Source organism: Pteronotus mesoamericanus, unplaced genomic scaffold (genome assembly GCF_021234165.1).
Source record: "Pteronotus mesoamericanus isolate MK-2021 breed Mesoamerican mustached bat unplaced genomic scaffold, CSHL_Meso_final contig_74, whole genome shotgun sequence".
Lineage (NCBI taxonomy): Eukaryota > Metazoa > Chordata > Mammalia > Chiroptera > Mormoopidae > Pteronotus > Pteronotus mesoamericanus.
In genome coordinates, this window is record NW_026555247.1 from 1415188 (window position 1) to 1440476 (window position 25289).

The 25289-nt window shown below is 36.7% G+C and overlaps 1 protein-coding gene across 2 annotated transcripts in view; it reads left to right on the forward strand.

The window, feature by feature from the left end:
- MYOM1 (myomesin 1) overlaps window positions 1-25289 on the forward strand; it is a 138431-nt gene that overhangs the window by 90697 nt on the left and 22445 nt on the right. For both annotated transcript variants that reach the window (XM_054583405.1, XM_054583406.1), the window contains 6 exons: window positions 870-996; window positions 3845-4029; window positions 8352-8466; window positions 20814-20970; window positions 22565-22671; window positions 22777-22821. In XM_054583405.1, the coding sequence (XP_054439380.1) occupies window positions 870-996; window positions 3845-4029; window positions 8352-8466; window positions 20814-20970; window positions 22565-22671; window positions 22777-22821 (736 nt within the window). The remainder of the gene's footprint in view (window positions 1-869; window positions 997-3844; window positions 4030-8351; window positions 8467-20813; window positions 20971-22564; window positions 22672-22776; window positions 22822-25289) is intronic.

The following is a 25289-nucleotide window of genomic DNA, read 5'->3' on the forward strand; positions in this document are numbered from 1 at the left end:
TATCGTAGTCAGGCCCACCAAGGATAATCTAGCTCCCTTTGACTAATTCAAAATTGACTAATTATTGGGTTGGCCAAAAAGTTCATTTGGTATTTTCCATATGATGGCTCTAGTAGCCCTTAGTTGTCTTGAACTTCATTCGAAACAATTTTGTTAGATCGTATTATGATAGCTGTCACATCAGTGTGCACTTAAAAAAAACTTACCAAATTGGTGAATTTTTGTGTAGCTATTTTAATATTGAAGATGGAAGGAGATATGCAACATTTTTGGCATATTGTGTTTTATTATTTCAAGAAAGGTAAAAACACAACCAAAATGCAAAAAAAAAAAAAAAAATTGTGTAGTGTATGGAGGAGGTGCTGTGACTGAACATGTCAAAGTGGTTTGCAAGGTTTCCTGCTGGAGATATTTTGCTGGATGATACTCCACAGTCAAGTAGACCAGTCGAAGTTGATAGCAATCAAACTGAGATATTAATTAAGAACAATCACCATTATACCAAGTGGGAGATAGCTGACATACTCAAAATATCCAAATCAATAGTTATTGGTGAAGATGAAAAATGCCTTTTATTTTATGGAAAAAAAATATGGACTTTTTGGCCAACTCAATACATCTAAAATACACTTCCTCCTTTGCTATACGATGTAAAATAACCTCAGGACTGATATTCCAATACCCTTGCCATATGCTGTTGGCTAGAAGCAGGTCGCATGTTTCACCCACACTCAAGAAGAGGAGATTACAAAAAGGTATGACTCACCGAGGGTCATTCTAGGGTGTGTCCATCCAGGAGGCAAATAAATGGTGAACGTTAGAAAAAACAAACCTGAAACATTCACTCTGTGATGTTGTTCATGTTGCAGATTAGCAACTTGAAGGAAAACACCGTGTATCAGTTCCAAGTGGCAGCCATGAACATCGCTGGGTTGGGAGCACCCTCGGCAGTAAGCGAGTGCTTCAAATGTGAAGAGTGGACCATTGCTGTTCCAGGTAAACCATGAAGACCGGGTCTCAGCCCTGACAGCCAAGTTTCCTCCAATGAAACCTACAACTTGGAGCTAAATTTAAGTGCTGTATAGACAGGTTCTAAAGGAAATGAATTCTCTTCATCTCTCATATTTACTTAAAATATTTTTACAATGTTATTAAATAATAGGTACCAATATAAAACTGAGTATAAATTTCTTATGCTTTTATTTCAAAGAAATCTACAGCCCTCCTAGCTCAGCCTCGGCACAGAGGAGGATTGACAGAAGTATGCAATCTGAGTGCCAATGATCATTTAAAAGGAATTCCAATTTTCGCTTGTGCTCCTTAAAGGCCATTAACGAGAATCCAATTCATATGACACAGCAAAATTCTCAAGAACTTCTTCCTGTATTCTTAGTTCTCATGCCTTCTCCCACTGTTCAGGAGTCTCTCATTTATCAACCAAAATCTCACTTTCCAGAATCAGGCACTGTAAACTTAACATGCCTGTCTAGGACCTGAGTCTCCACTTACCTCTCTCCACTTACTTCTCCAGCTCTCTCTCTCTCTCTCTCCCCCCCCACTTTTTTCTAACTCTGCATCAAATAAAGATCCTGGACCCAGACTGGAAATACTGTCCCTTGGAGGTTGTCATACGGGGTGGTTGGCTGGGGCAGGGAAGAAAATGGGGAGAAAGCAGAAACATCTACCTATGCTTTTAACTCTCATATAGCTACAGCACTGAACAAATTTAAAAATTGAATACAAACAAATTTACTAAACTTTTAAGATTCAGAGTTGCAGCGTTAATATATTTGGTGGATAGTTCTCTTTTGCTTTAAATAGTACTGACTTCAGAGACCCAAATACTTTACTGCCACAGGATGACTAAATTCTCCCACCTGGGTTTAATATCCAACATGTGTAACAATTTTTATGGCACCAGCTTCAACCACATTAGGGCACCAGGCCACACTGGGCATACTGGGTGGACCCAGCCCTGCCCCCGGTGCCACCCACGTCTTGTATGTGAAACCTAGTGTGCTTGGGGAACCATCATTTTGCCTTTAATTGGTGAATGTCCGTCAGCATCACTTCGCTATCAATTGTGAATAAAACGATTACAAAATAAACTTAAGAAAAGTTGAAGTGTTTATTCAACTTTAGTAAATACAAGAGACGAATACATGCCTTTCTCTGCACCTCCTTGAATCCAGTTGATATTTCATAGGTTCTTTCTGTCACCTACACAAAAGTGGCTTTGTTTTTAAATTCTTGCAATTCCTGAATAAAGTTAAAAGGTGAGTGACTAGAGACTAAGAAATTCTGAGCATACTTGTGGAAAACGTTTTGATGGAAAGATACAGTTTGCAAAAGAGGTTGCCAGATAAGTGCTCTTGATTCACAGGAGAATGAAGGGGACAGTCCTCTACCCCATGGCATCTCATTTTTCAGATCCACCCTTAACATAACTGAGTGGTGTTGGGCAAACCATAACTCAAGAAAGTTCTTATAGAGGAGAGCATTAAGAATGTTTTGTTATCCCTTTGTTCTACAGATGAAGAAACTAAGACTTGGGTTAAATGATACCCAGAAAGTCACACAGGTAGAAAGTGGCATTTTGGATTGGAAACTAGGTCTTCTTATTCCTAGACAAGAAGTACTAGGAAGCAGCAGAACCAAGTTCCTTCTCATTAAGCAGAGGTAGTGTTACCTGTCTGGCTGCCTCACTGGGTTCTGAGGATGACACAAGACAATGGTCATAGAAGCCCTTCGCAAAACAGAGCAGGTCACATCCGGTATAAAGTATTGATGTTATTATTTAAACCTATTTCCACACAAGATGTCATTGGAAGAAAAGGATGACACGTATTTGTTACTCTTAAGCCAGGGTAAAAGGCCCAACAAATAATGAACTATGGATTGCAAAATGCTAAAGCATAGCATGATAGAGACTGTGCTTACAGTTGGCCTTCAGGCCACTGTGAGTCAATTCAGATCATTTTGATCGGCTGGTTAGAAATCAGTTGTTAATTTTTTTAAAAGGAAAATAAATATATCACCTGCATAGCAGCTGTGTGGTCATGCAAAGATAAATTACTTAGTAATTTGCAGTCTCCCAGGAGTGCAAAGAACATAAATGCAGGAAGAACATTATGGCTTTCTTTCTAAACAGGCTGATCTAGTTACTTGGCTTCTCTGAGCTTTCTATTAATTATCTTAAGAATAAATGAGATAAATGAGTGCAAACTACCTGGCAGTGTTTGGCACGGATTCAGGGTCCATAGGATTGAAAGTTCTTTGTAAACCATAAACCATATCTATAGTTTCTTTTTACCCCTACATGGGATTATATACTTTACAGGAAAAATTTCCCTCCAGTGAGGAGTTATTTTGCAATATATTCTTTCTTCCTTTTTAAGAAATATTACTATCTATATTCATATGCCATCAAATAGAATTGCTTTATTCATGCTAATTTGAGATTTGGGAGAATTTTCAGGTTATTATCCAAAAGTAACCTGAAACTGAATCTTCAACCAAATTAAACTGTTCTGATAAAAGATGGGGGATATAGGCCTGAGAACATCCTGAAGGAAAGCTTCAGCCAGCCTCTGAGGAACATCGTGAACTGACTTTAAACACCCACTGCCCATAAAGGGTCTTAATGTGTTGGTGTGGAGCTGTTGAGGAAACTTGATATGAAATGACCACAAAATACCTATTTCCATGGAAATGGTAGATTTAAAAAAACACTAGTTTCAGATTTAGCTGTAAAAACCTTAAATGTGGCCCTAGATTTACACATATTTGAGGCTTTTAAATCTACATTATGATTTCTATGCACTGATCTCTCTGTCTTTTTCAGGACCACCACACAGTCTCAAGTATAGTGAAGTCAGAAAAACCTCCTTGGTTCTGCAATGGAAGCCTCCAATCCACTCGGGACGGACGCCGGTCACTGGTTACTTTGTGGATGTGAAGGAGGCCAAGGCCAAAGATGACCAATGGCGAGGACTTAATGAGGCAGCTATAGAAAACAAATACCTAAGGGTAAGAGGATGCTCATGATTTGAGAAACCTGTTTAAAAAGAAAAAAAAGGTTCTTCTAATGATATCAACTTTAAGTTAGCAAGGTAAAACATCTCTGCTTTTGTCTGGGTCATACAGTGGGCTCCTGGTAAGATTTCATTTGGCAGTGGTTGGGGTTTTTGGACACTTCCGATGCTTAAAACAATTTGGTTATATTTAAGCTGAATTCCTTAGTCTAGCTTTGGCAAATATCCATAAGTTCCCTTCTCTCTTATCTTTCCCTTCTTGCCTCCACTTACCCACTTCACATTTTTGTTACTCACAGTCTTAAGACATTTTTATTTACCATTCCTCAAAGGTGACCTTGTTCCTACCTGTAATTTTTTTTTATAGGTGGTTTTCTATTTGAGAGCCTATTATTATAGGATTCATGCCAGCAAGCCTTTAACTACTGATTCTTTTGAGTCTTGCCCTCTCACCTAACCTGTTACTCATGCTTATGCTCATGTGAGATCATAGAGGCTAGTGGGATGGGCCTCTAAGATTTCTCAACTCTTGACCTTATCCTCACCCTTATCCATGTCATTGCCTTCCAGAGTATTCAAATTGAACCAGTTTCTAACTTTATCTATCAAAAAGTGTTCTGCTAAAGCCACTGAATCTCTCACTTGTACCAAATGGAAATCTCAAAAAAATGTTTTCTTTTTTTTGTCAGCAGTAGCAGAGAACCTGAATACACAGTAGGGCCTCAGAAACTGGGCCAGTATGACTCTAGTTCTTGTTATCCAGAATGAAGTGTGGCTTGACCACAGACATACAGAAAGCTGAACATTGAGTTCAGCATGTGGCCCCATTTGTTGGCACAATAGGCCAACTCCCATCCACCTGCCACCATGGAGTAAGGTTTATACCATCTGTCAGCTATTCTCTGGAGTTAAGGTATTTATAATCCCCATAAAAAATGTAAATATATCCTCCAGGAGAAAGGACCCTTAAACAATTACACCCAATATGCCATTAACTCAGTTTAGCATATGCCAATGAGCTCTCTACCCCTTATGAAACATTGAGGAAATAAGGAATGTCACGTTTCATGAGGGCAAGGAAAGTCAGGAGCCTAAGATGCTATTTAATTGTTCAAATGAGTCAGGAGACCTTGAGATGCACCCCGGCGAAAGGCCACTGTAAAATAAAGGACAGACCCATCCTGGATGGTGGTGGTAAGTGTTTATGGCCAGATGGTTTGTAAATCAGTCTGCCACAGCCCAGGCTCCCAAGATGGACCTGACTGGGGTGAAGCAAAGCAAGAGTGAGAAGCCAAACAAAAAGGACCAAGAGCCCACAAAAAATGAGCAAGAAAAAAAAATAGAGTTAAAACACATTGAAGAATAGTTAATGTCACTCATTTAAAAAAAAAAAAGACAAAAAGGAAAGGTGAATTTGGGGAAGAAAGAAGAAAGAAACTGAGGTTGAATGTGTCCAAAGATGAACTTTCTGTAAGGAAATGATCTTAGAGTTTGGCCAGCTTTCATTGTGAAAATACAATGATTTATTTTTCTGATTATAAAACTAACACAATGCTCATGATGAAAAATTCAAACCATAAAGGCATAAAGAAGAAAAATAAAGATATCCTATAATCCCTATATACATTTTGATGTAGATTCACTCTTTCAGGTGTTTTACATTCAGAAAAATTTCAAGTCTGAAATGGATAAACAAATGTACATGTTAAAAAGTTTAGTCTGGTAAACATAAATGAGGATGGGATGCATAGCTCCACAAATCGGAGAACTTCATTCAGCACAGTTGTAGCTGGAGCAAATGGTTTCTCCTGGAAGCACCCATGTTCACTTCAGCACCAAGTGTCTCGGGGTTCCCAGAGAGAGTTAAAGATGCATTACTTTCAACCAAAAGGATCAACCCAAACAGAGCTCACTGTTTTCCTCTTATATTGCTAAGAACAGCCTGGTGAGACTACAGTGAGAAGGGAGTGAATATCAGAAGGGTGGATGACAAGGATGGAGAAGACAAGGGAATGCAATTCCTTTGGAAATTACAAGGAAAGGAAAAGAATCTAAGAAATATTAATGTGCATAGATTATGCTTCTCTACTGCTTTAAGGCCAGCAGTCATTGCTGTGGCAATGCGAGAGTGGAAGGGTGTTACTGTCACTGCAGTGACTAGACACTAAGATATGGATTCACCTCCTGTGTCATGATGCAAAAATCTGACTCACAACTACATACTACCTAAGTGGCAGGTGCAAATGCCACAGTCACCTGGCAGCTGGTCTATTTTTATCACAACAAGGAAATGTTTCTGTTCCTTTCTGTAAATCCACACTTGCCTGACATTATTTCTAAACAAAAAATTTAAATACATCAAACTCTGTGTATTTAGTCAGTATCTAAAGTCAAGTTCATTTACAGATCAAAATTCACTTCAAAACTCTATTAGCTACAGTGAAAGCTATCACCAGATACTGACATTTCATTATCATAATAAGAAAACAATTAAATAATTAGATTAAAAACATGACAATTTATTATATAGCACCCTCTGTGTGTAATAACCCCAAATAGCCTCAGCAATCTTGAGAAAGAAGAATGAAGTTGGAGGAATCAAGCTACCTGATATTAAACTATACTATAAGGCCATAGTAATCAAAACAGCATGGTATTTACACAAGAACAGGCATATAGATCAATGGAACAGAATAAAGAACCCAGATATAAACCCACACCTTTATGGTCAATTACTATTTTAGAAAGGAGGCAAGAACATACACTGGGGTAAAGACAGCCTATTCAATGGATGGTATTGAGAAAATTGGGCAGATATGTACAAAAAAATGAAACTAGACCACCTTCTTACACCATGCACAAGAATAAACTCAGAATGGGTTAAAGACTTAAATGTAAGACCCAAAGCCATAAAAATTCTAAGAGAAAACATAGCCAGTAAACTATTTAACATAAAACTCTTCGTAATATTTTTTCTGATATTTCCTCAGGCAAGGGAAACAAAGAAAAAAAATAAACAAATGGGACTATATCAAAAGAAAAAGTTTTTACATAGCAAAGAAAATCATCAACAAAATAAAAAGACAACCCATTGAATGGGAAAACATATTCGCCAATGACACACCTGATAAGGGGTTAATATCCAAAATTTATAAAGAACTCATAAAGCTCAACACCATAAAAACAGACAATCCAACTAAAAAATGAGCAAAGGCTCTGAATAGACAGTCTCCAAAGAGGACATACAGGTGGAAAATAGGCATATGAAAAGATCCTCAATGTCACGAAACATCAGATAAATGCAAATTAAACCAAAATGAGATATCACCTCACACCTGTTTCAGAAGGGTTATTATCAACAAATCAACCAACAACAAACGTTAGCAAGGATGTGGAGGAATGGGAACCCTTGTGCACTGTTGGTGGGAATGCAGATTGGCACAGCCACTGTAAACAGTATGGAGTTTCGTCAAAAAACTACAAATAGAACTGCCTTATGACCCAGTGATTCCATTTCTAAGAGTATACCCAAATAAACCCAAAACACTAATACAAAAGAGTATACACACTCCAACATTCATTGCAGTTGTTATTTACAATAGCCAAGGTTTGGAAGCAGCCCAAGTGCCCATCAATAGATGAGTGGATAAAAAAGCATTGGTACATTTACACAATGGAATACTACTCAGCTGTAAAAAAGAAGGAAATCTTATCTTTTGTAACAGCATGGATAGATCTGGAGAGTGCTATGATGTGTGAAATAAGCCAGTCAAAGAAAGACAAATGCCGTATGATTTTACTTATATGTGGAATCTAATGAACAAAATAAACAAAATAGAAATGAACTCACAGATACAGAAAACAGGCTGTCAGCTGTTAGAGGGGAGGGGAATTAGGGGGCAGGATGAAAAAAGTGGAGGGATTAAGCAAAACAAAACAAAAAAAACTCTCATAGAAACAGACAATAGTTTGGCGATTACCAGAGGGAAAAGGAAGTAGGGGCAGGTAGAAGAGGGTAAAGAGGGGGTAAATGGTAATAGAAGAGACTTGGCTTTAAACGGTGAACACATAATACAACTATAGATAATGTATTATAGAATTGTACACATGAAACCTATATAATTTTATTAAACATTGTCACACCAATAAATTCAATAAAAAATTTTTTAAAAGAAAGAAAAAAATTGCATATAAATTAACCCATGCACTTCAAACCTGCGTTGTTCAAGACTCAACTGTAAATCATTATTACAGAGGAAGAGCGCTTCTGTTTAAATGACACAAAATGCCAATTGCATTTATACCCATTTATTCCAGGTGCAAGGCCTCCAGGAGGGTGTCAGCTATGTGTTCCGTGTCCGAGCCATAAACCAGGCGGGTGTTGGCAAGCCATCTGACCTTGCTGGGCCTGTTCTGGCAGAAACTCATCCAGGTAGGCTTTTGCTCTTTCATTAAAATTAATCTCATCTGTATTAGATACTAAAGTAACATTCATCCTAGCTTTCTGTGCTTTTCCTAGTTTTCAAAATCATCAATATATGGCTTGAATAATTGATAAGTATGACCTTAGGCCATGACAATCATTTATCTCACGTACTGAGGCTCACATCATAGGAACCTCAGTACAGGGGTGAGCCAGGTTTGAAGTGACCAGGGCTAATCTGGTTTTTACCTAAAAATAGGAGTGTTCTTGATCAGTTTGTGGGTTCTGGACTCACTGTTTCACACCTACATTCCTGGGATGTTATTCCTATTATACCACAGCCATAAAGTCCCACAAGAATATTTTTCCAATCATTGGGAAAGCTGGAACAGCAGTTAGCAAGGTTTTTAAAATTAAGTTAAACCAGGGGTCAGCAAACTTCTTCTCTGAAGGGCCAGAGAGTAAATATTTTTGAGGCTATGGCCACGTGTTCCTGTTGCAATAGTCAACTCTGCCATGGAACAGAATCAGCCATAGACGATACATAAACTAGTGAGCATGGCTATGTTCCAATAAAGCTTTCTTGGGTACATTATGTATATTATATAATATAATGTATTATATGCATTATAAAATTTGAATTTTAAATAATTTCACGTCCTGAAATATTAACCTTCTTTTGATTTTTTACAGCTGTTTAAAAATGTAAAAACCACTCTTAGCTTGCAGGCCATAAAAAGAAGCAGTGGGTCAGATTTAGACCACAGGCCCTAGTTTGCTGACCCTTGGATTAAACTAATAGCAGTCCTAACTGAATGATGTATAGAGTTGAGGCAGCCCTCACTTCCCAGTCTTAAGAGATGCGATGGTTGGACTAGGGAAGAAAGTCTTTTCCTTTGTTATGGGAATAAAGTTCATAGTGCTCACTGTGCAAATAGTTTCAAAGAATGCTTTGAATGCTATAATAACTTGTTTTTTCATTTAACCTCTATCTCCTTTCAAAGCTATATATTTCAGTTCATTAAAGTTGCATAAAATAAAGTACTGGAAATAAGAGAAGATTAAAAAATTATTAACCAGTTTTTTTAAGTTTAGAGTTATCTTAGTCCAGACACTTTCACTTTAATTTATCCCCATTTTCAGATTGCAATAAAGAACAGATAAATAATGTAGTATTTATTTTTATGACAAGAAAAGAATGTAAACACACAAAATTCTGCTCTCACTTTATGTTACATGAAAACTACATCAAATGTATCCCTTGAGGAAATATCTGTCCCTTTCATCTTATTACTTTATAACCTGCTTTTAACTACTCTTAAAACTATCCTCTCAAGTTAGGTGGGACAGAGGTGAGCTTCTTATACCCAACTGTGATAGGTGTGTCTGGCAAGAGTGCCACATCTCACGTAAGTCCTCTTTGCAAAATTCTGTAAGAAAACATAAAAATGCTAGGAACATATATGTCAGGTAAAAGGTAACATATGAAGACATCAGCACTCATATTCCTATAAAAATCAGACCTTTCATGTGCCAACTGTGAGAAAAAAAAAGTGGCAAATGGGCATGTAAAAGGACCCAGTTGCAGATCCTACCATTGTAAGAAGAACATTTAAATTACTATAAAACTAAACTCTTAATCTAGTCATGGGTAAGTTAAAAGCACACTTTAAGCAATAGAATACAAATTTCATGGACTGAAGAAAGCTTAAATTGATTTATTATTTTCTTATCAATAGCCTCAGAATGGCAGGTGACCACACATGACATAACAAAGCCTTCACGATGAAAATACCATCCCAAAAAGACCTGCATTTTGAGCTCTGGGCTAAAATTTTGTTTCATTGATCTGGAATAAGGCACCAAAAGTCATTTTTTGTGACCATTCCATTCCCAGAACATAACTACAAACAACAGCTACAGACATTAACACGCTAAACAGCACCAGATTAACCCACTTGGGAAACACTGGATCACAGCTTAGAAAAGAATTCTGGGATGCACAAAGTCAATCTGTTTTGCCATGAAACAGCACCAAAGTCCTGAAGACACTTGGACTTGTTCCCTGTGCAGCAGGCACATTTATTCGTGCAGCATGTATTCTTCAGATTCTGTGTGGGCACCAGGAGTAATGTATCATTTGTCATGCATACTGAGTTTATAATCTAGTGGAAAAGCCAGAGTTTACAACATGGTACAATGAAAGCTAGATAGATGTTTATAAAATATTTCCCATGGCTGAATAGGCTACAAAACAAGGTATTAAGGTTTTATAATTCCTTGTAAAAACTTATATGAAGCCTCAGGTTGTCTGCATCTATTAAGTTTATTAGATACTAATATATTACTTTTACCCAGATATTTATTTTATGCTAGAATGAATGAGAAGGGGGTGGAAGGCATGTTATCAATTTCAAGATTTGGGATGTGAAACTCAGGTTATTATTTAAGAAGAACAACTTACACATTATTAAAATTTCTGATAGAAAGTAAAGTTTATCATGTAACAGCAAACCTCAAATACATCTAACGGGGCACCTCAAGTATAACCTGAATTCCAGTTAAAAGTTAACCTAACCCCCTGAGGTTGGTAGATTCACTGGTCTCCCTTTGATGTCAACAAATATGCCAGCAGGAATAGCTCAGCCACTGCCACAAAGTCTAATATTGCTGGTAATGAGGATCTAGAAAATGAACTAAGTGTGCCATGCTCTACCAAGAAATCTATTAGCTAAAAATGCCTATAAGAAGAATAAGCTGAAAAATATTTAGCGTATATTTGTTGGTAAGTAAAAGGCTTCTATTCTTGATATTTGATATTTATCAAGCAGTATCTCTGTTGATTGAATCAGGCCTGGGGTGTATTTGGAGGCTAGGTGAGGCACATCAGACAGGAGACAAGACAGAGACCTGCCAAGGTATGGCGAGTGATCTAGAGGGCAACAAAGCAACTGACAGTACAAGCTGCAGGATTCTTACCAGAGAAACATCAGTGGGCCAGAGACTACAGGTGATGGGCAAAAGAACCTGGACACAAGGCAGAGTTCCAAGCAGGAACTGGGTTACTGAAATTAGGACTTGGTCACCTGGAACAAGGCAGAGTAGAGGAACACAGCACCAGACAAAATAATGATCTGGGATTGGGTTGACAACATACTAACCAATCCCAGTTTCTAAAAACTGGTTAGTCATAGAACCCGGTAAGGCTAAGAATGCAAATGCATGCTCAGTGGCCTACTGGCAGAGTCTTGAAGGATTCCAAAGGAGAAAGCCAGGCTGACTATTAAATATTAGGTTAACTGATTTAGAAAACTGAACTTGTATTTGCTTAATAACTGGCCTCTTTCAACTGTTAGAACAGTAGTTCTCACCTTTGGCTGTGCATTGGAATCATGCCAAAAACTTTCTGAAAATACTGACTGCATTCCAGACTCCATTCCAGGCCAATTATATCAGAACCTCTAGGCCTGAGCCTGGGCATTGGTTCATTTTTGTTCATTTGTTTAGCTCCTTTAGTAATTATAGTATGAAACCAGCTTGTAAACTGTGCATTGGACTGTGAGCTCCTTCAGAATAGGAACTGTTTTTTCTCTACATATGCTGAAAGCCTGGTATCTGGTGTATAGTAGTCATTTAATAAATGAAAAAAATAAGGACTACCATGTTTTGGCCAGTGAGTGTGACTCTGTTTTGAAGCCACAGCATGAATTCTTAACCCTAGATGCCCTGTGATGAACACCCAGGCTATGAAGGGTGAGCTGGGAGAGAAGCATCAATGGAGGCTACAATGAGGAACCTAAGTGGTGGGTCAGCCAGTGGCCCTAATCTTAAATATTAAGATTAAGAATACTGAGGGGAGCTCAGTATTGTGACTGATTACATTAATTCACTTCTACCCGCTTCTATTCTGTCTCATTCTTCAGTTTGTTAAACATCACACGTGCTCACACACATGCCTGCACAATGGAGAGGAACAAATAAACAAACAACACAGAAACGAACTCAGATACAGAGAACAAACTGATAGTTGCCAGATGGGAGAGGGATTCAGGTGCTGAGTGAAAAAGGTGAAGGGATTAAGATGTATAAATTAGCAGTTACAACATAGTCATGGGGATATAAAATGCGGCATAGAGAATTGATTCAATAATATTTTAATAATTGTATATGGCGTCAGATGGGTACTAGACTTATCAGGATAATCACTTAGTAAGCTATATAATGTTTAATTACTGGGGTGTACACCTGAAACTAATACAATATTGAATATCAGCTGTAATTGAAAAAAAAATTTAAACTCATAAAACTGATCTATTAATGCTGATATAAAAGACTAAATTATATGAGAAAGAATTCTCATATCAGATTATGAAGTATATGGGAAGGTGAAGATCGGGAGAGAAAAATAAAACTGAATTAGTTACCAAAAGTTAATTTTAGCCCTGGGTCATGCCTTACCCATTCATGTAGAGGGGGTGGTGGCAAGCCTAGAGGGACCATTAAAATGCCATTCCACACAATATCCCTCTGTATCCATATTAAGGATTTATTTAGGATTGGGCAGCTGACTAGAGACAACTCTCTATAGATCCTTTTCAAACCAAAATATTCTTTTACATTTTATATAAATCTCCTGTGCTCTTAATTAAATTCTTCATGTTCTTGAGTGGATTTAAAGGTCTTTTTTTTTTTTTTTTTTTTTTTGAGAAAATCTAAGTCCTGACAAATTTTGGTCCACTTTTCCAGTTCAACTCTGTAGAAAAGTGGGGTAGCCTTTCAACTAGGTGAGAATATCCATAGGGACTCCTTTACTTTGACAGGAGACCATCAGTAGCCACTGCCTACCTGTTAAGTATGTGAACCATTTTGATGATACATTGATCAGTTTTAGAGAATGCGACTCTTTAGACATTTACGAGTTCAGCCTTGAATTGACAGCTGCTCAATGTTTGGCAAAAGCTTAGTTAGATCAAGGACATTCTAATTAGAAAATTTGAGGATTTTGTAGCTATATCTTTCTCACTCTGACCCTGCACCAGGTTCATCTCCACAAGTATTGTCATATGGGTTAGCCTGAAGCCTACTAGAAATGCTGTCATTATATTGCTCTTGTTTTTTCTAAAGCATTTATAAAATTCATTTGAATGTCATATATCTTTTGTAAAATAGCAAAAGAATTTTTTGCCCACTATGAATCCAGAACCCCTTTATTTAAGGAATTTCACTATTCATTTTTCTGAGATTTTAATATGTAGAAAAACATGTATACTCCCAGAATAACATGTATACTGCCTTTATTATATAAAGACAAATCTACACTCCACCATGTTCTTCCTTTTCAGATACAAAAATCTCTGAGCTCATTTTGAAATTGTTTTGTATACTTTTAAATTTTCCAAGAGATTTTTTTCTGTTTTAAACCTCTCTTATGTATTCCTTCTTTTCCCAAGTAATTTTAAAGTTTTTCCTAAAACACCTTTTTCTCTATTTGTAATGCAGGAATGGTATACCATTTTTTCCACATGCAACTTCAATTTCCCATTCTAAGTATTACTGTAAAACAATTTACTAAGTCACTCTTTAAAAATACTTTTATTCAAAGAACTATTTTAACAAATCAATTAAAACTTGACAGCAACAGGACTCTTCGAATTTGAAAAGCCTATTGAAAGAGTCTGCCCTGGCTGGTGTGGCTCAGTGGATTGAGTGCCAGCCTGAGAACCAAAAGGTGGCAGGTTCAATTCCTGGTCAGGGACAATCCTGGATTGTGGGCCAGGACCCCAGTTGGGGCAACCCATCGATATTTTTCTCCCTCCCTTCCTCTCTTTCTGAAAATAAATAAATAAAATCTTTAAAAAAAAAGAGTCTGATAGCATCAGCATTGTAATTCATGTGACAAATAGGTAATAAGCTTGTTGCATTGATCATTTTAAGACAATAATCTTGTCTTATATTTACACAGTGATATTGTTTAAACTGCATTCTTTCTTTACAATGTAGCATTAAGTTATTTTGACTAAACATTATTTTCTAATGAGAATTGCTACGGAGTTCAAGAAATATGCTTAAATAATGAATATTTAAATTATTTTTAGTACATTTGTTTTTTCAAAATCTTGAGATTCTTCTGAAGGACGCTTTCGGCCAGTTGACAGCATCATTGATTTGTCAGAGAAGAGATCAAACTTTGCCTTCTGAGTACAAAATTAAATAGGAAACCCACTCTGCTTAGAATATTTTTTATGGCTACTTTTATTTCATTTTATCTGTTTATCAAAATATTGGTGTTACACTTAAGCTTTAATACAAGTTCCAATAAAATAAACATTGCACATCTAAACTGACATTTTCCTTTTAAATCTTTTTTTCAATCCAGTCACTGGCACATAAATATGTATGGAAAATATGGAAGTAAAAATTCCTGCCCTTGTGGAATTTAACCCTATTCTCAAACTAAACAACCAGTGCAACTTTTTGAAAAATAAAAATCTAATCAAAAACTCATCTTAAATGTTTGGTTTTTAAAACAGAAGTGTCAAATATAGTTTTAATTATTTTTTACTTTTTCACTTTACTTAAATAAATCAACCAATAGTACTCATCACAGCCACAATTATGTGTGCATAAATTGAAGAAATGTTTGTGCCTCTCTTTCTTATCCATTATAGATATTATCTACCATGTGCTGATTTGACATGATTAATCAAGAAAAGTTTCACAGATGAGAAAAAGTCCCATATACTAGTTGACATTATCTCTAATCCTTATTTTTTTTTTTTGTCTATCTAAGAAATTACGTGTTTTTAAATTATAAACTCATAGGTTTAGGTGGAAACACATACATTACCTGGGATTTTAAAAATAAACATCTTTTGTTTCACTTCATATATTTATAAGAGATGTCCAATTACCTTACAAAAATCATTTTTTCCAGAATAACTGAATAAGACAGTTCTATATCCTTTCAGTAACTGAGGCAATTGAGAGAGCAACCAAGCAGAGTTTTTCTGTTCTTTAAGTTGCATAGATTTGAGACCAAATTTGGTCATTTTGAAACCTGCAAAAATTGTGTGTTAAATATCCAGTTGTTCTATTTGCCTGAGAATTTACTGCTGAAGTGTTTTAAGACTTTTTGATGAAAATTCTGATAAAATAGATTACACACTTCAGTGCATACTTTTCAACCTTCTTGGATGCAGTGTATTTAATCTTATTTACCTTTTCCTGTTTGACTCAGAGACATAAGTGACAATCTTATGTATTGTACAGCGTTACAATAAATATAGTGATGCCATGGCCCACTGGCTGGGCTGGTTGGAGCGTTGTCCCATACACCAAAAAATTGAGGGATTGATCTCCGGTGAGGGCACCTACCTAGGTTGAGAGTTTGATTCCCAGTCAGGACATGTGCAGGAGGCAGTCCATCAGTGTTTTTCTCTCACATCAAGGTTTCTCTCTCTCTCTCCCCCTTCCTCTCTCTCTAAAATTCAACAAAAATATCATTGGGTAAGAATTTTTTTTAATTTTTTAAATTCAAAGTAAATAAATATATAGATAAATAAATAAATACAGTGATGTCTCATGGGGTGAGGAGCCATTTGTCCCTCTGTGAAATAAACTCTTTGGCCCTACTTTTTAGTTTTCTACCTCCTCTTCTGCTGTCATTTTCCTTATTCTCATTGTACCTGCTGATGGTAGCAACTTCCCTCTCTTCCGGGGGTTTAATCTACTGCGAGAACCAACAACTAGGCTTGTTAGAATCATCTGAAGCTAAGCATAGATAGATTCCAAGTGACAGTCCATGGAGTTCTCCATTTGGTTTCCAGAAATACTACTAATGTGTGGACTTTGTCACATTGGCACTAGCTCTTAGAGGCTTGTTTTGCTTACTTCTTGGTTTTGGGCAAGATTCCAGATGGGTAAAGAATTAGAGCACAAAGTTTATCCATGGAATTGAGAGAAAGGCTAAGCTAATTATAGTGTTCGTAGTCTTTCAGTTTTGTGACTCCTTTGCAGAAAAGTCGAATTTTTTGACTTAGTAAAAATCAAGATTCTTAATCTAAGCAATACTTGTTCTGTTGTAAACTAAACTAAATTAATATAATAAATATTATAGTATAATATAACAGCAAACATATGGATGATTCATTTCCTTTTAAAAGGGATAACAGCTCTGACTGATGTGGCTCAGTGGGTTGGCCATAGTCCTGCAAACCCACAGGTCAACAGTTCAGTTCCCAGTCAGGACACATGCCTGGGTTGCAGGGCAGATCCCCAGCTGAGGGTATGCAAGAGGCAGCCAATCAATGTTTCTCTTGCACATGGATCTTTCTCTCTCTTGTTCTCCCTCCCTTCCTCTCACTCTAAAAAATAAATAAATAAAATCTTTAAAAAATAAGAAAGAGAACTTCCTAAGTCTTTTCAAACAAGCAACACCTGGCCTCAGTGAACCCCAGGCCTGGTACTAGAAGTAGTCAGCCTAGATTCACAGCTTGGGTTTACATGGGAATCCCCAAGCCCAGGACAAGTAGCAGCCATCTTAGATTGCTTTATAGCTCAGGCAGGGTGGCCCCGGGCAAAACACAGGTGGGAGCAGACCTTGGCCTGCACCACCCAGGAAATCCTCAAGGCCACTGCACCAAGTGGACAGACACAGACCACATTGCAGCACCACCCTGTCCCTGCACAGCCAATTCTCCACAGATGGCTGAGGTTTTTGGTAAGTGGTCACAGCCAGTCCTTGCAGTTGACTAGCCTGGGTAATTCCCTCCCATTGATCTGCCAACAGCAAGCAAGCCTCAACTACAAGAGGAGGGTATACTCAGTCCACACAAAGGGCGCACCTCAAGTACCCAGCTTGGGCAATAGGGAAACCTGTGCCACTGGACCCTATAGGACACCTACTACATTAGACCACACTACCAAAACATGGAGTCAAAGCTACTCTACCCAACACATACAAACAAACACAGGAGGCTGCCAAAACGAGGAGACAAAGAAACATGACCCAAATGAAAGAACAGATCAAAATGCCAGAAAAGAAACTAAACAAAATGGAGATAAGCAATCTATTAGATGCAGAGTTCAAAACACTGGTTATGAGGATGCTTAAGGAACTTAGTGAGGACCTCAACAGCATAAAAAAGAGCCAGTCAGAAACAAAGGATTCACTAATTGAAATAAAGAACAATTTACAGGGAAACCACAGAAGAGTGCACGAAGCTGAGAATCAAATCAAAGATTTGGGACATAAGAATGCAAAAAACCACCAATCAGAACAACAAGAAGAAAAAAAGAACTTTAAAAAATGAGAATAGTATAAATAGCCTCTGGGCAATTTTAAGAGGTCCAACATTCTCATCATAGGGATGCCAGAAGGAATAGAACAATAAATTGGAAATCTGTTTGAAAAAATAATGAAAGAAAACTTCCCTAATTTGGTGAAGGAAATAGACATGCAAGTCCAGGAACAAGATGGATACAAAGAGTCCCACTCCAAGACACATCATAATTAAAATGCCAAAGATTAAAGATAAAGAGAGAATCTCAAATGCAGCAAGAGAAAAGCAGTTAGTTACCTATTGGGGACTTCCCATAACACTGTCAGCTGATTTCTCAAAAGAAACTTTGCAGGCTAGAAGAGATTGGCAAGACATATTCAAAGTCATGAGAAGCTGAGACCTAGAGCCAAGATTGCTCTACCTAGCAAAGATAACATTTAGAATCACAGAGCAGATAAAGAGCTCCCCAGACCAGAAAAAACTAAAGGAGTTCATCATCACCAAACAATTATTATATGAAATATTAAAGGGACTTATTTAAGAGAAGAAGTAGATCAAAACTATGAACAATAAAATGGCAAAAATATATACCACCAATTGACTCTAAAAAACAAACTAAGCAAACAAGAACTGAGGCAGAATCATGGATACAGAAAGTATTTTAATAGTTGATAGATGGAAACAGGGTGTAGGGGAATGGATGAAGAGGTGAGGGGATTAAGAAATACAAATAGGTAGTTCCAGAATAGCCATGGGGATGTAAAGTACATACAGGAAATGGAGTAGCCAGAGAGTTTATACACATGACCCATGGACATGAACAGTGGTGGAGGGAGTGCCTGAGGGGCACTGGATAGAGAGGGGACAAAGGGAGAACAATCAGGACAACTGTAATCGCATACTCAATAAAATATAATTTAAAAACTTCTATAAAAATAAAAATAAAAGAGATAACAGATAAACAATGAATGATTAATACGAACAACTGCCATGCCTCCAAAATAGATATTATACAAATAGCAAGAAAGCTTAATTAACTTCCATCGCTTATTTTCCTCTTCACAACAACACAGATATACAATTTATTTTCTCTCTGTGACTCAATCATGCTAACTGGGTATTATAATTCTGTCTAAACCTCAGCATGCTTAGGTGTTAGTCTTTTCTTAAGTCTTAATTAGAGTGCTTGTTCGCTATTGTTATACAACAATGGATTGTGAGGATTAGTCATGTGTTACTGGGAGTAGAAATAAAACATGGTAAGCAACTCCAGTGGAATAGGCACAGTCCCTTAAAAGCAATACGTGTAGACATTTTACTTAAGAAACAATGAATTCCTTAACTGATCATTATTTCCTTTTATCCATATAGCCAAATATGAAAATAACCCAGTTTGTTTTTTAAAAAGTAATTTAAAAAATCTCCTAGAACTAGTATTCTCTATGCTTTCCATGTGTTAAAACTCAATTTATAATTGAAGCACTCACTGCTATCAATGACACAAATTAGATCAACTGCCAGGCTTAGGAACCAAGGCCCTCATGTTACTGCTTACTGTTTGGGCACTCCTGTTCTTTTGAGCTTCCTCTGAAGGAAATTTTGCAGTTTTTCCCTTGAAAAGTTTTACTGGGCAGTAGGCCAGGATGCTGGCTTCTTATGATACAATCTAAAGAGAAAACCTTCAATCCCTTGAGAGATATTGTATCTATTAGAAAAAAATGTTGTGATTTTGAAAAAATAAAGCTACACATTTCTGAGGTCAAATATATTATTCCTAATACATGAAAACAAATCAAGTTTAGACTGGTAATTGAATGATTTCAATTTAAGAAGAGCATTTTACCTTTCAATTTAAGAAGGGCATTTTACTGACGTAGATGTAAACATTTTATATGCTGTACAAACTCTCTTTGAATTGCTATATTACATGCAGGTGCAATTTATTATAACTCTCACAAATAGAAGAACTCAAAACATTAACAGAATTGTTTTCTTTTAAAATCCAAATGCCAACCTTCTTGAAACATATGGATCTCTTGCATTTTTTTTCCACTTAACTTTCTATACAGTTCATTAACAGTCATTTCTTGGTTGCTGTTGTTCCCTTTTTGAGGAGACTCTTTAGGCTAATTTATGGTTTTCTGATCAGAACAAGTTTTCATATATTTATCCTTATATGATTTACAAAATTTAAACATGTGAATATAGATATTCATATTTACAATAGCCAAATATTGGAAGCAACCTAAGTACCCATCAATAAATGAGTGGATCAAAAAACGATGGTACATTTACACAATGGAATGCTACACAGCAGAAAGAAAGAAGGAACTCCTACCCTTCGCGACAGCATAGACGGAACTGGAGAGCATTATGCAAAGTGAAATAAGTCAGGCAGTAAAAGACAAATACCATATGATCTCACCTATAAGTGGAACCTAATCATCAAACAAACAAGCAAGAAAAATATAACCAGCAACATTGAAAGAAAAAACAAACTGACAGTAACCAGAGGGGAGCAGGGAGGAGAGTAATGGAGAAAAGAAGGGGAAGGGTCCAAAAAAATTTTTTAAAAATGTGAACATGTAAATATAGGCCATTCTTAGCATCTCTACTTTCTCCCCTTCAATTCCCTTTGGATTTCTTATCTCTTATCTATCCTTTACTGATGATGAGTTGGATATGTGTGGTTTTAAAGCAAAGTCATGAATTGCATTCTGATAAGGGCCAGTCAACTTTCCTTCTTCTCAACACTGCCCTTTCCCAGTTATTTATAAAATCGACCCAGTCCCATAATTGAGCCATCAGTCACATCAACCAATTTTTATTCAGCCCTGGCCAAACAATACTTTCCATGATGTTGGCTCTGCCTAAATAATATGACGTGTTTGTCTAATTCCCTGCTACACTATAAAAGTTGAATTGTAAAGGAGATTGTTAGTCACAGTGAACAGCTTCTCTTGCACAAGCTCGAAGCCCTGCTTTAAGATTATAGTAAAGAATCTCAGGGAATTCTTACTTGCTTGGTTTTTACCAGAAAATATCAGTGTATCTTTTTTCTTTTTCTTCTTCTAGGAACCAAAGAGGTTGTTGTAAGTGTGGATGATGATGGGGTCATTTCCTTGAACTTTGAATGTGACCAGATGGCTCCAAATTCTGAGTTCATCTGGTCCAAAGATTATGTATCCACTGAGGACTCTCCACGTTTAGAAGTTGAAAGCAAAGGAAACAAGTATGGACTATTTCAATTATAATCATGGGTTTCCTTTTCATGATAGGAAGATGAAAGTAAGCTCTTTGCTTTCCATTTCAAATATTTGATATAAGGGTATGAATCACAAATATTTTATATCTGGTAATGTAAAAAGTAATAACAAGTATGAACCTTAAAAAAATAACAATACTTGTGAAGTACTTTTCACATTTTCCATTTAAAGTGCTATCTCATTTATGTTGTTAGAATAGTTTCGATTGACATAAAAATAAGTGTTAAAAATGATTCTTATTATTCTACATGTTGGAATCTTAAAGTAATGGTGAGGATGCTTAAGGGAAGGGAACAAGGAAGAACTTGCTACTTAATGATGCAAGTTATGGTAAATGAAATGGATTAGGTATAACCCGCTCTGCTTTTTTCACCACCACATATGAGGGACAGAAGAATGCACTGAAAAGAGCCCTACATGGGAAACACAGGATAGAGAAGGTCTAGTTCCAGCTCTACCAGGAGCTGGCTCTGTGACCTGCGGCAGTTTTTAATTTCTGTGGACCTCAGATTACTTTTTTTGTAGAATGGGAGAGAGTGAAGGGGGTTAATTTTATGATCTGATACTTTTAGCCCCAAGATGTTGGTTTGTTTTATCTTTACTTTGCCTTACTTGTCAAGGTTTATATCCTTATAGTACCAATCATACTGGATTGTATTTGATAAAGAAAAATATTCCTAAGTATTATTTCTATTACAAAGCAGCCTAGTATATATCAACAATAAAGAAAATAAATAGTAATTTTGTTAGAAATGGCAAAGAAATACTTAATATAATTAAAAGACATTTTACTGTTGGTATGCTGTAAAGTCCTTGAAGTAAGACATACATTGGCCAAAGAAAAGACAATCAAACTGTAAGTCTTTCTTTCACTTGAATAACACTTAAATGTTTGGCTGATCTTAGACACTGACTAGCAATACGACTCACCAAAGTTAGGAAACATAGTGAACTAGACCATTGATCGATTTGCTTATGCATTCCACAAATATTTATTATACACATATTGTGTTACAGAGAAGGCATTGATGGATGCTGGAGGACACAACAGTAAACAAAACATGTCCTCCCTAAAAGCACACAGTAGAGGCATAAATATAATGAAATAGGCAATACCAATGCAGTTTGATAACCTCAAAAAAGGCAAGCGCAGGGGATGACATAAGAAAGGCATTGGAGTTAACAACAGCAGGCTCTGCTCTGTGGGGAAAATGGTCAGGCTCCCTAGCAAGGGCTGATCAGCTAAAGATGTCTTTATTTGGTATGTGTACTGGTATGCAACATGGCTGGGGGATGGGAAATTTGGACCAGTTCCCCACTCCCACCACCATGACCCCCTAGGAGGATGTCAGGCAAGGCTTCCCAGGAACAACAAGAATGAGTAGGCTCACCAAAGTTAGGAATGAGTAGGATCACCAAAGTGAGGTGATCAATAAGGGGGATAGAAACAAGTGCTCCAAATGAAAGGAGTAGCATGTGCAAATGCCTAGAGACAATGTAGGACACAGGTCCTCAGGTGCCACATGGCCTCATTTCTTACAAAAATATTCTGTTCTTAAGGACAAAAATAACCTTCAAAGACCTTGGGATGGAAGATGTGGGTATTTACTCCTGTGATGTAACAGATACTGATGGAATAGCATCAAGCTACGTGATAGATGAGGAAGGTAAGTTTAAGTTAATTCATTCACAAGTCCAATGCTGCTAAGTGTTCTCAAGTGACTGTTGTTTTAGTAATTTAAGGTTTAATTGTTCTCTTTTTCTCCCTACAGAGGTGAAACGTTTACTTGCTCTTAGCCAAGAACACAAGTTCCCAAGTAAGTGCCCCCAATACTTCCAGAGTTTAGCAATCCTACTAGGTGATGACTTCTAGAATAGGGCAGATGACAAATCTGAGGGGATTCAGAGAAGAGGCTCTTGAGAACATATAATGGAACATACATTGGTAGCTACAGATGCACTTTGTAAAAGTGCTGCTTTTATCTTTGTCATTGTTCTTAAGAGATACAAGGAATACTAACTTAGGAACTATATTTCAGGTTCTATTTCATAGGGAAGTGGCAGGTTACATAGGCATAACAGCTGTGTAATCAAGTTCTTCTCTTTTTGCCTACATATTTTGGAATCACACACATAAGTATATGTATTTTCTGGATGCATTAATTCCTATGTCTTTCAGGAAACCAATCTCTTCCTAAGCAATTTAATGTTGGCACTAAATAGCAGAATCATACCTCTAAATAAAGACATTATGTACCATTTTAAACTCCTGAAAAATAAGGTAAAGATGACTTGGTCAGAAAAAAAATTTTCTCTGACCTATCTACAAACCCTTCAATAAAACACTTTCCACATAAAAGATTAAATTTCACAGTTGACACCTAACAGAAAAGAAAGAAGTCTGAAATGAAAACTCGGAAAGTTCCACTGGCCTGATAAGATCTCTTGTCATTGGTACCTTTTGACCGAAGTAGTGGCTTACCCAGAAAGTTACACCCTAGAGTTTGAGAAAACAAATAGAAAGGTATCGCATATCCTCATTCTTTTAAATCATGAAATTTTTTCACTCATTAATCCCTACACTGTAATTCCTTCACTAATACAGAAGTTTCAGGAACACAAGAAACTATACCCCAACCCCAGACTACAGGCAAAACTTTGTATGTTTGTATATGGGTATTTTTCTAGGGAAAGAGTCTATAGCTTTCCTGAAATTCTCAAATGAGACTGTGATTAAAAAACAAACGCTGCTCTAGAACCATAAAGGACCGTAAAGGAATCTGAATCACACACCATTTCCTGACCTCTCTTCCATTCCCAAGGAATGATTGATCGTGAGACATAGTGTTGATGACTATTGGCCTAAGCTGTAAAATTCTAAAAAACAACTGTTCAGCAAAGCAATGCAGGGGAGTGTAAATGCAGAATGCAGACTTTCTGAATTCCAGGATAGAAACATTTCTCCTCTGTATGCTTATTCACCGTAAAACTGGAAAAGTAATACCGTGAATGGTGTCTTAACAGTTAAATATTTTTTAAAATTGTATGGAAGATAAGAGATTTGGTGTGAGCCTCCTTTTAGCTCTGTATTGGAACAACTGTATAACTGACTTTTACAGTGAATATGGAATGGTGTAAATGAAAAGCATCCCTGAAAGCTTGAAAAAGGTAGTTTTAAGATAAATACAAAGGAACATCAAGGTACATTTGGTACAAGTCTAGGAAGCTTGTAGTATAAAATGTAGCAATGCTACATAAAATTTTGAGGTAGGTTTAAGAATACAGCAAGCAAAGGGTGATGATTTCCCCTAAAGGAAGTAGAAAGACTACTAAACTTTGAGAAACAACCATGCTTTTCCACAAAGTGTGCCCTGGAGCCATGTCTGATACAGAATGGTTGGCTGAAGGAAGCCTTGCAGAGAACATTTTCACATTACAAGAAATTTAGAAACAGGTTTTGGGAGATGTCGGTCAACTTTTAAAATTTCACTCAGGCTCAAATGGCTTAAGTGATACAGGTATAATCAGATACCACATGGTTCCTTCACTTCCTTTGTGTAGCAATCCATGTGATATATTAATATAGCTTCTCATTAGTGACTTGTTTATTTGCCTCTGAAAAATTTTGCTTGGTCTGAAAACTTAAATGAACTGGTATACCATGGGGATAGATACGGCTTAAATGACAAGCTAGCTCATCCTGTATATATAATCAAAATTAATTATTTTAAAAAATTTTTTATTGATTTTAGAGAGAGAGGGGAAGCTGAGAAGAGAGAGAGAGAAACATTAATTTGTTGTTCCACTTATTTATGCATTCATTGATTGCTTCTTGTATGTGCCCTGACCTGGAACAAAGCCACAATCTTGGTATATTAAGATGACTCTCTAACCAACTGAGCTACCCAGCCAAGGCCAAATTTAATTTTTTTAAGACCCATTTTTAAAAGCATTTTAAAGAACCTCCAAAGAGAGTTAAATTGTTGAAATAAATCAAATATAACTATTTTTCAAATATTTTGAAGTAACTAAGATGATAGAATGGTGAAACTGGAAAATATCTTGGATAATTAGGATGTTCAGTTCAATTTCATTCATTTGCAAATGAGTCGAATGAGGTCCAGATATGCAAAGCTACCTGCATAATTTCACAGTTTGTTAGCAGCTGATGTTGGAGTAGCCTCCAGCTCTCCTGGGGGCAGCCCAAGACTCTTGTCATTACATTTTGTTATAGTTCCTAAATAAATCTAACCAACACCACAGTAGATAGTCACAAAGGTTAGCT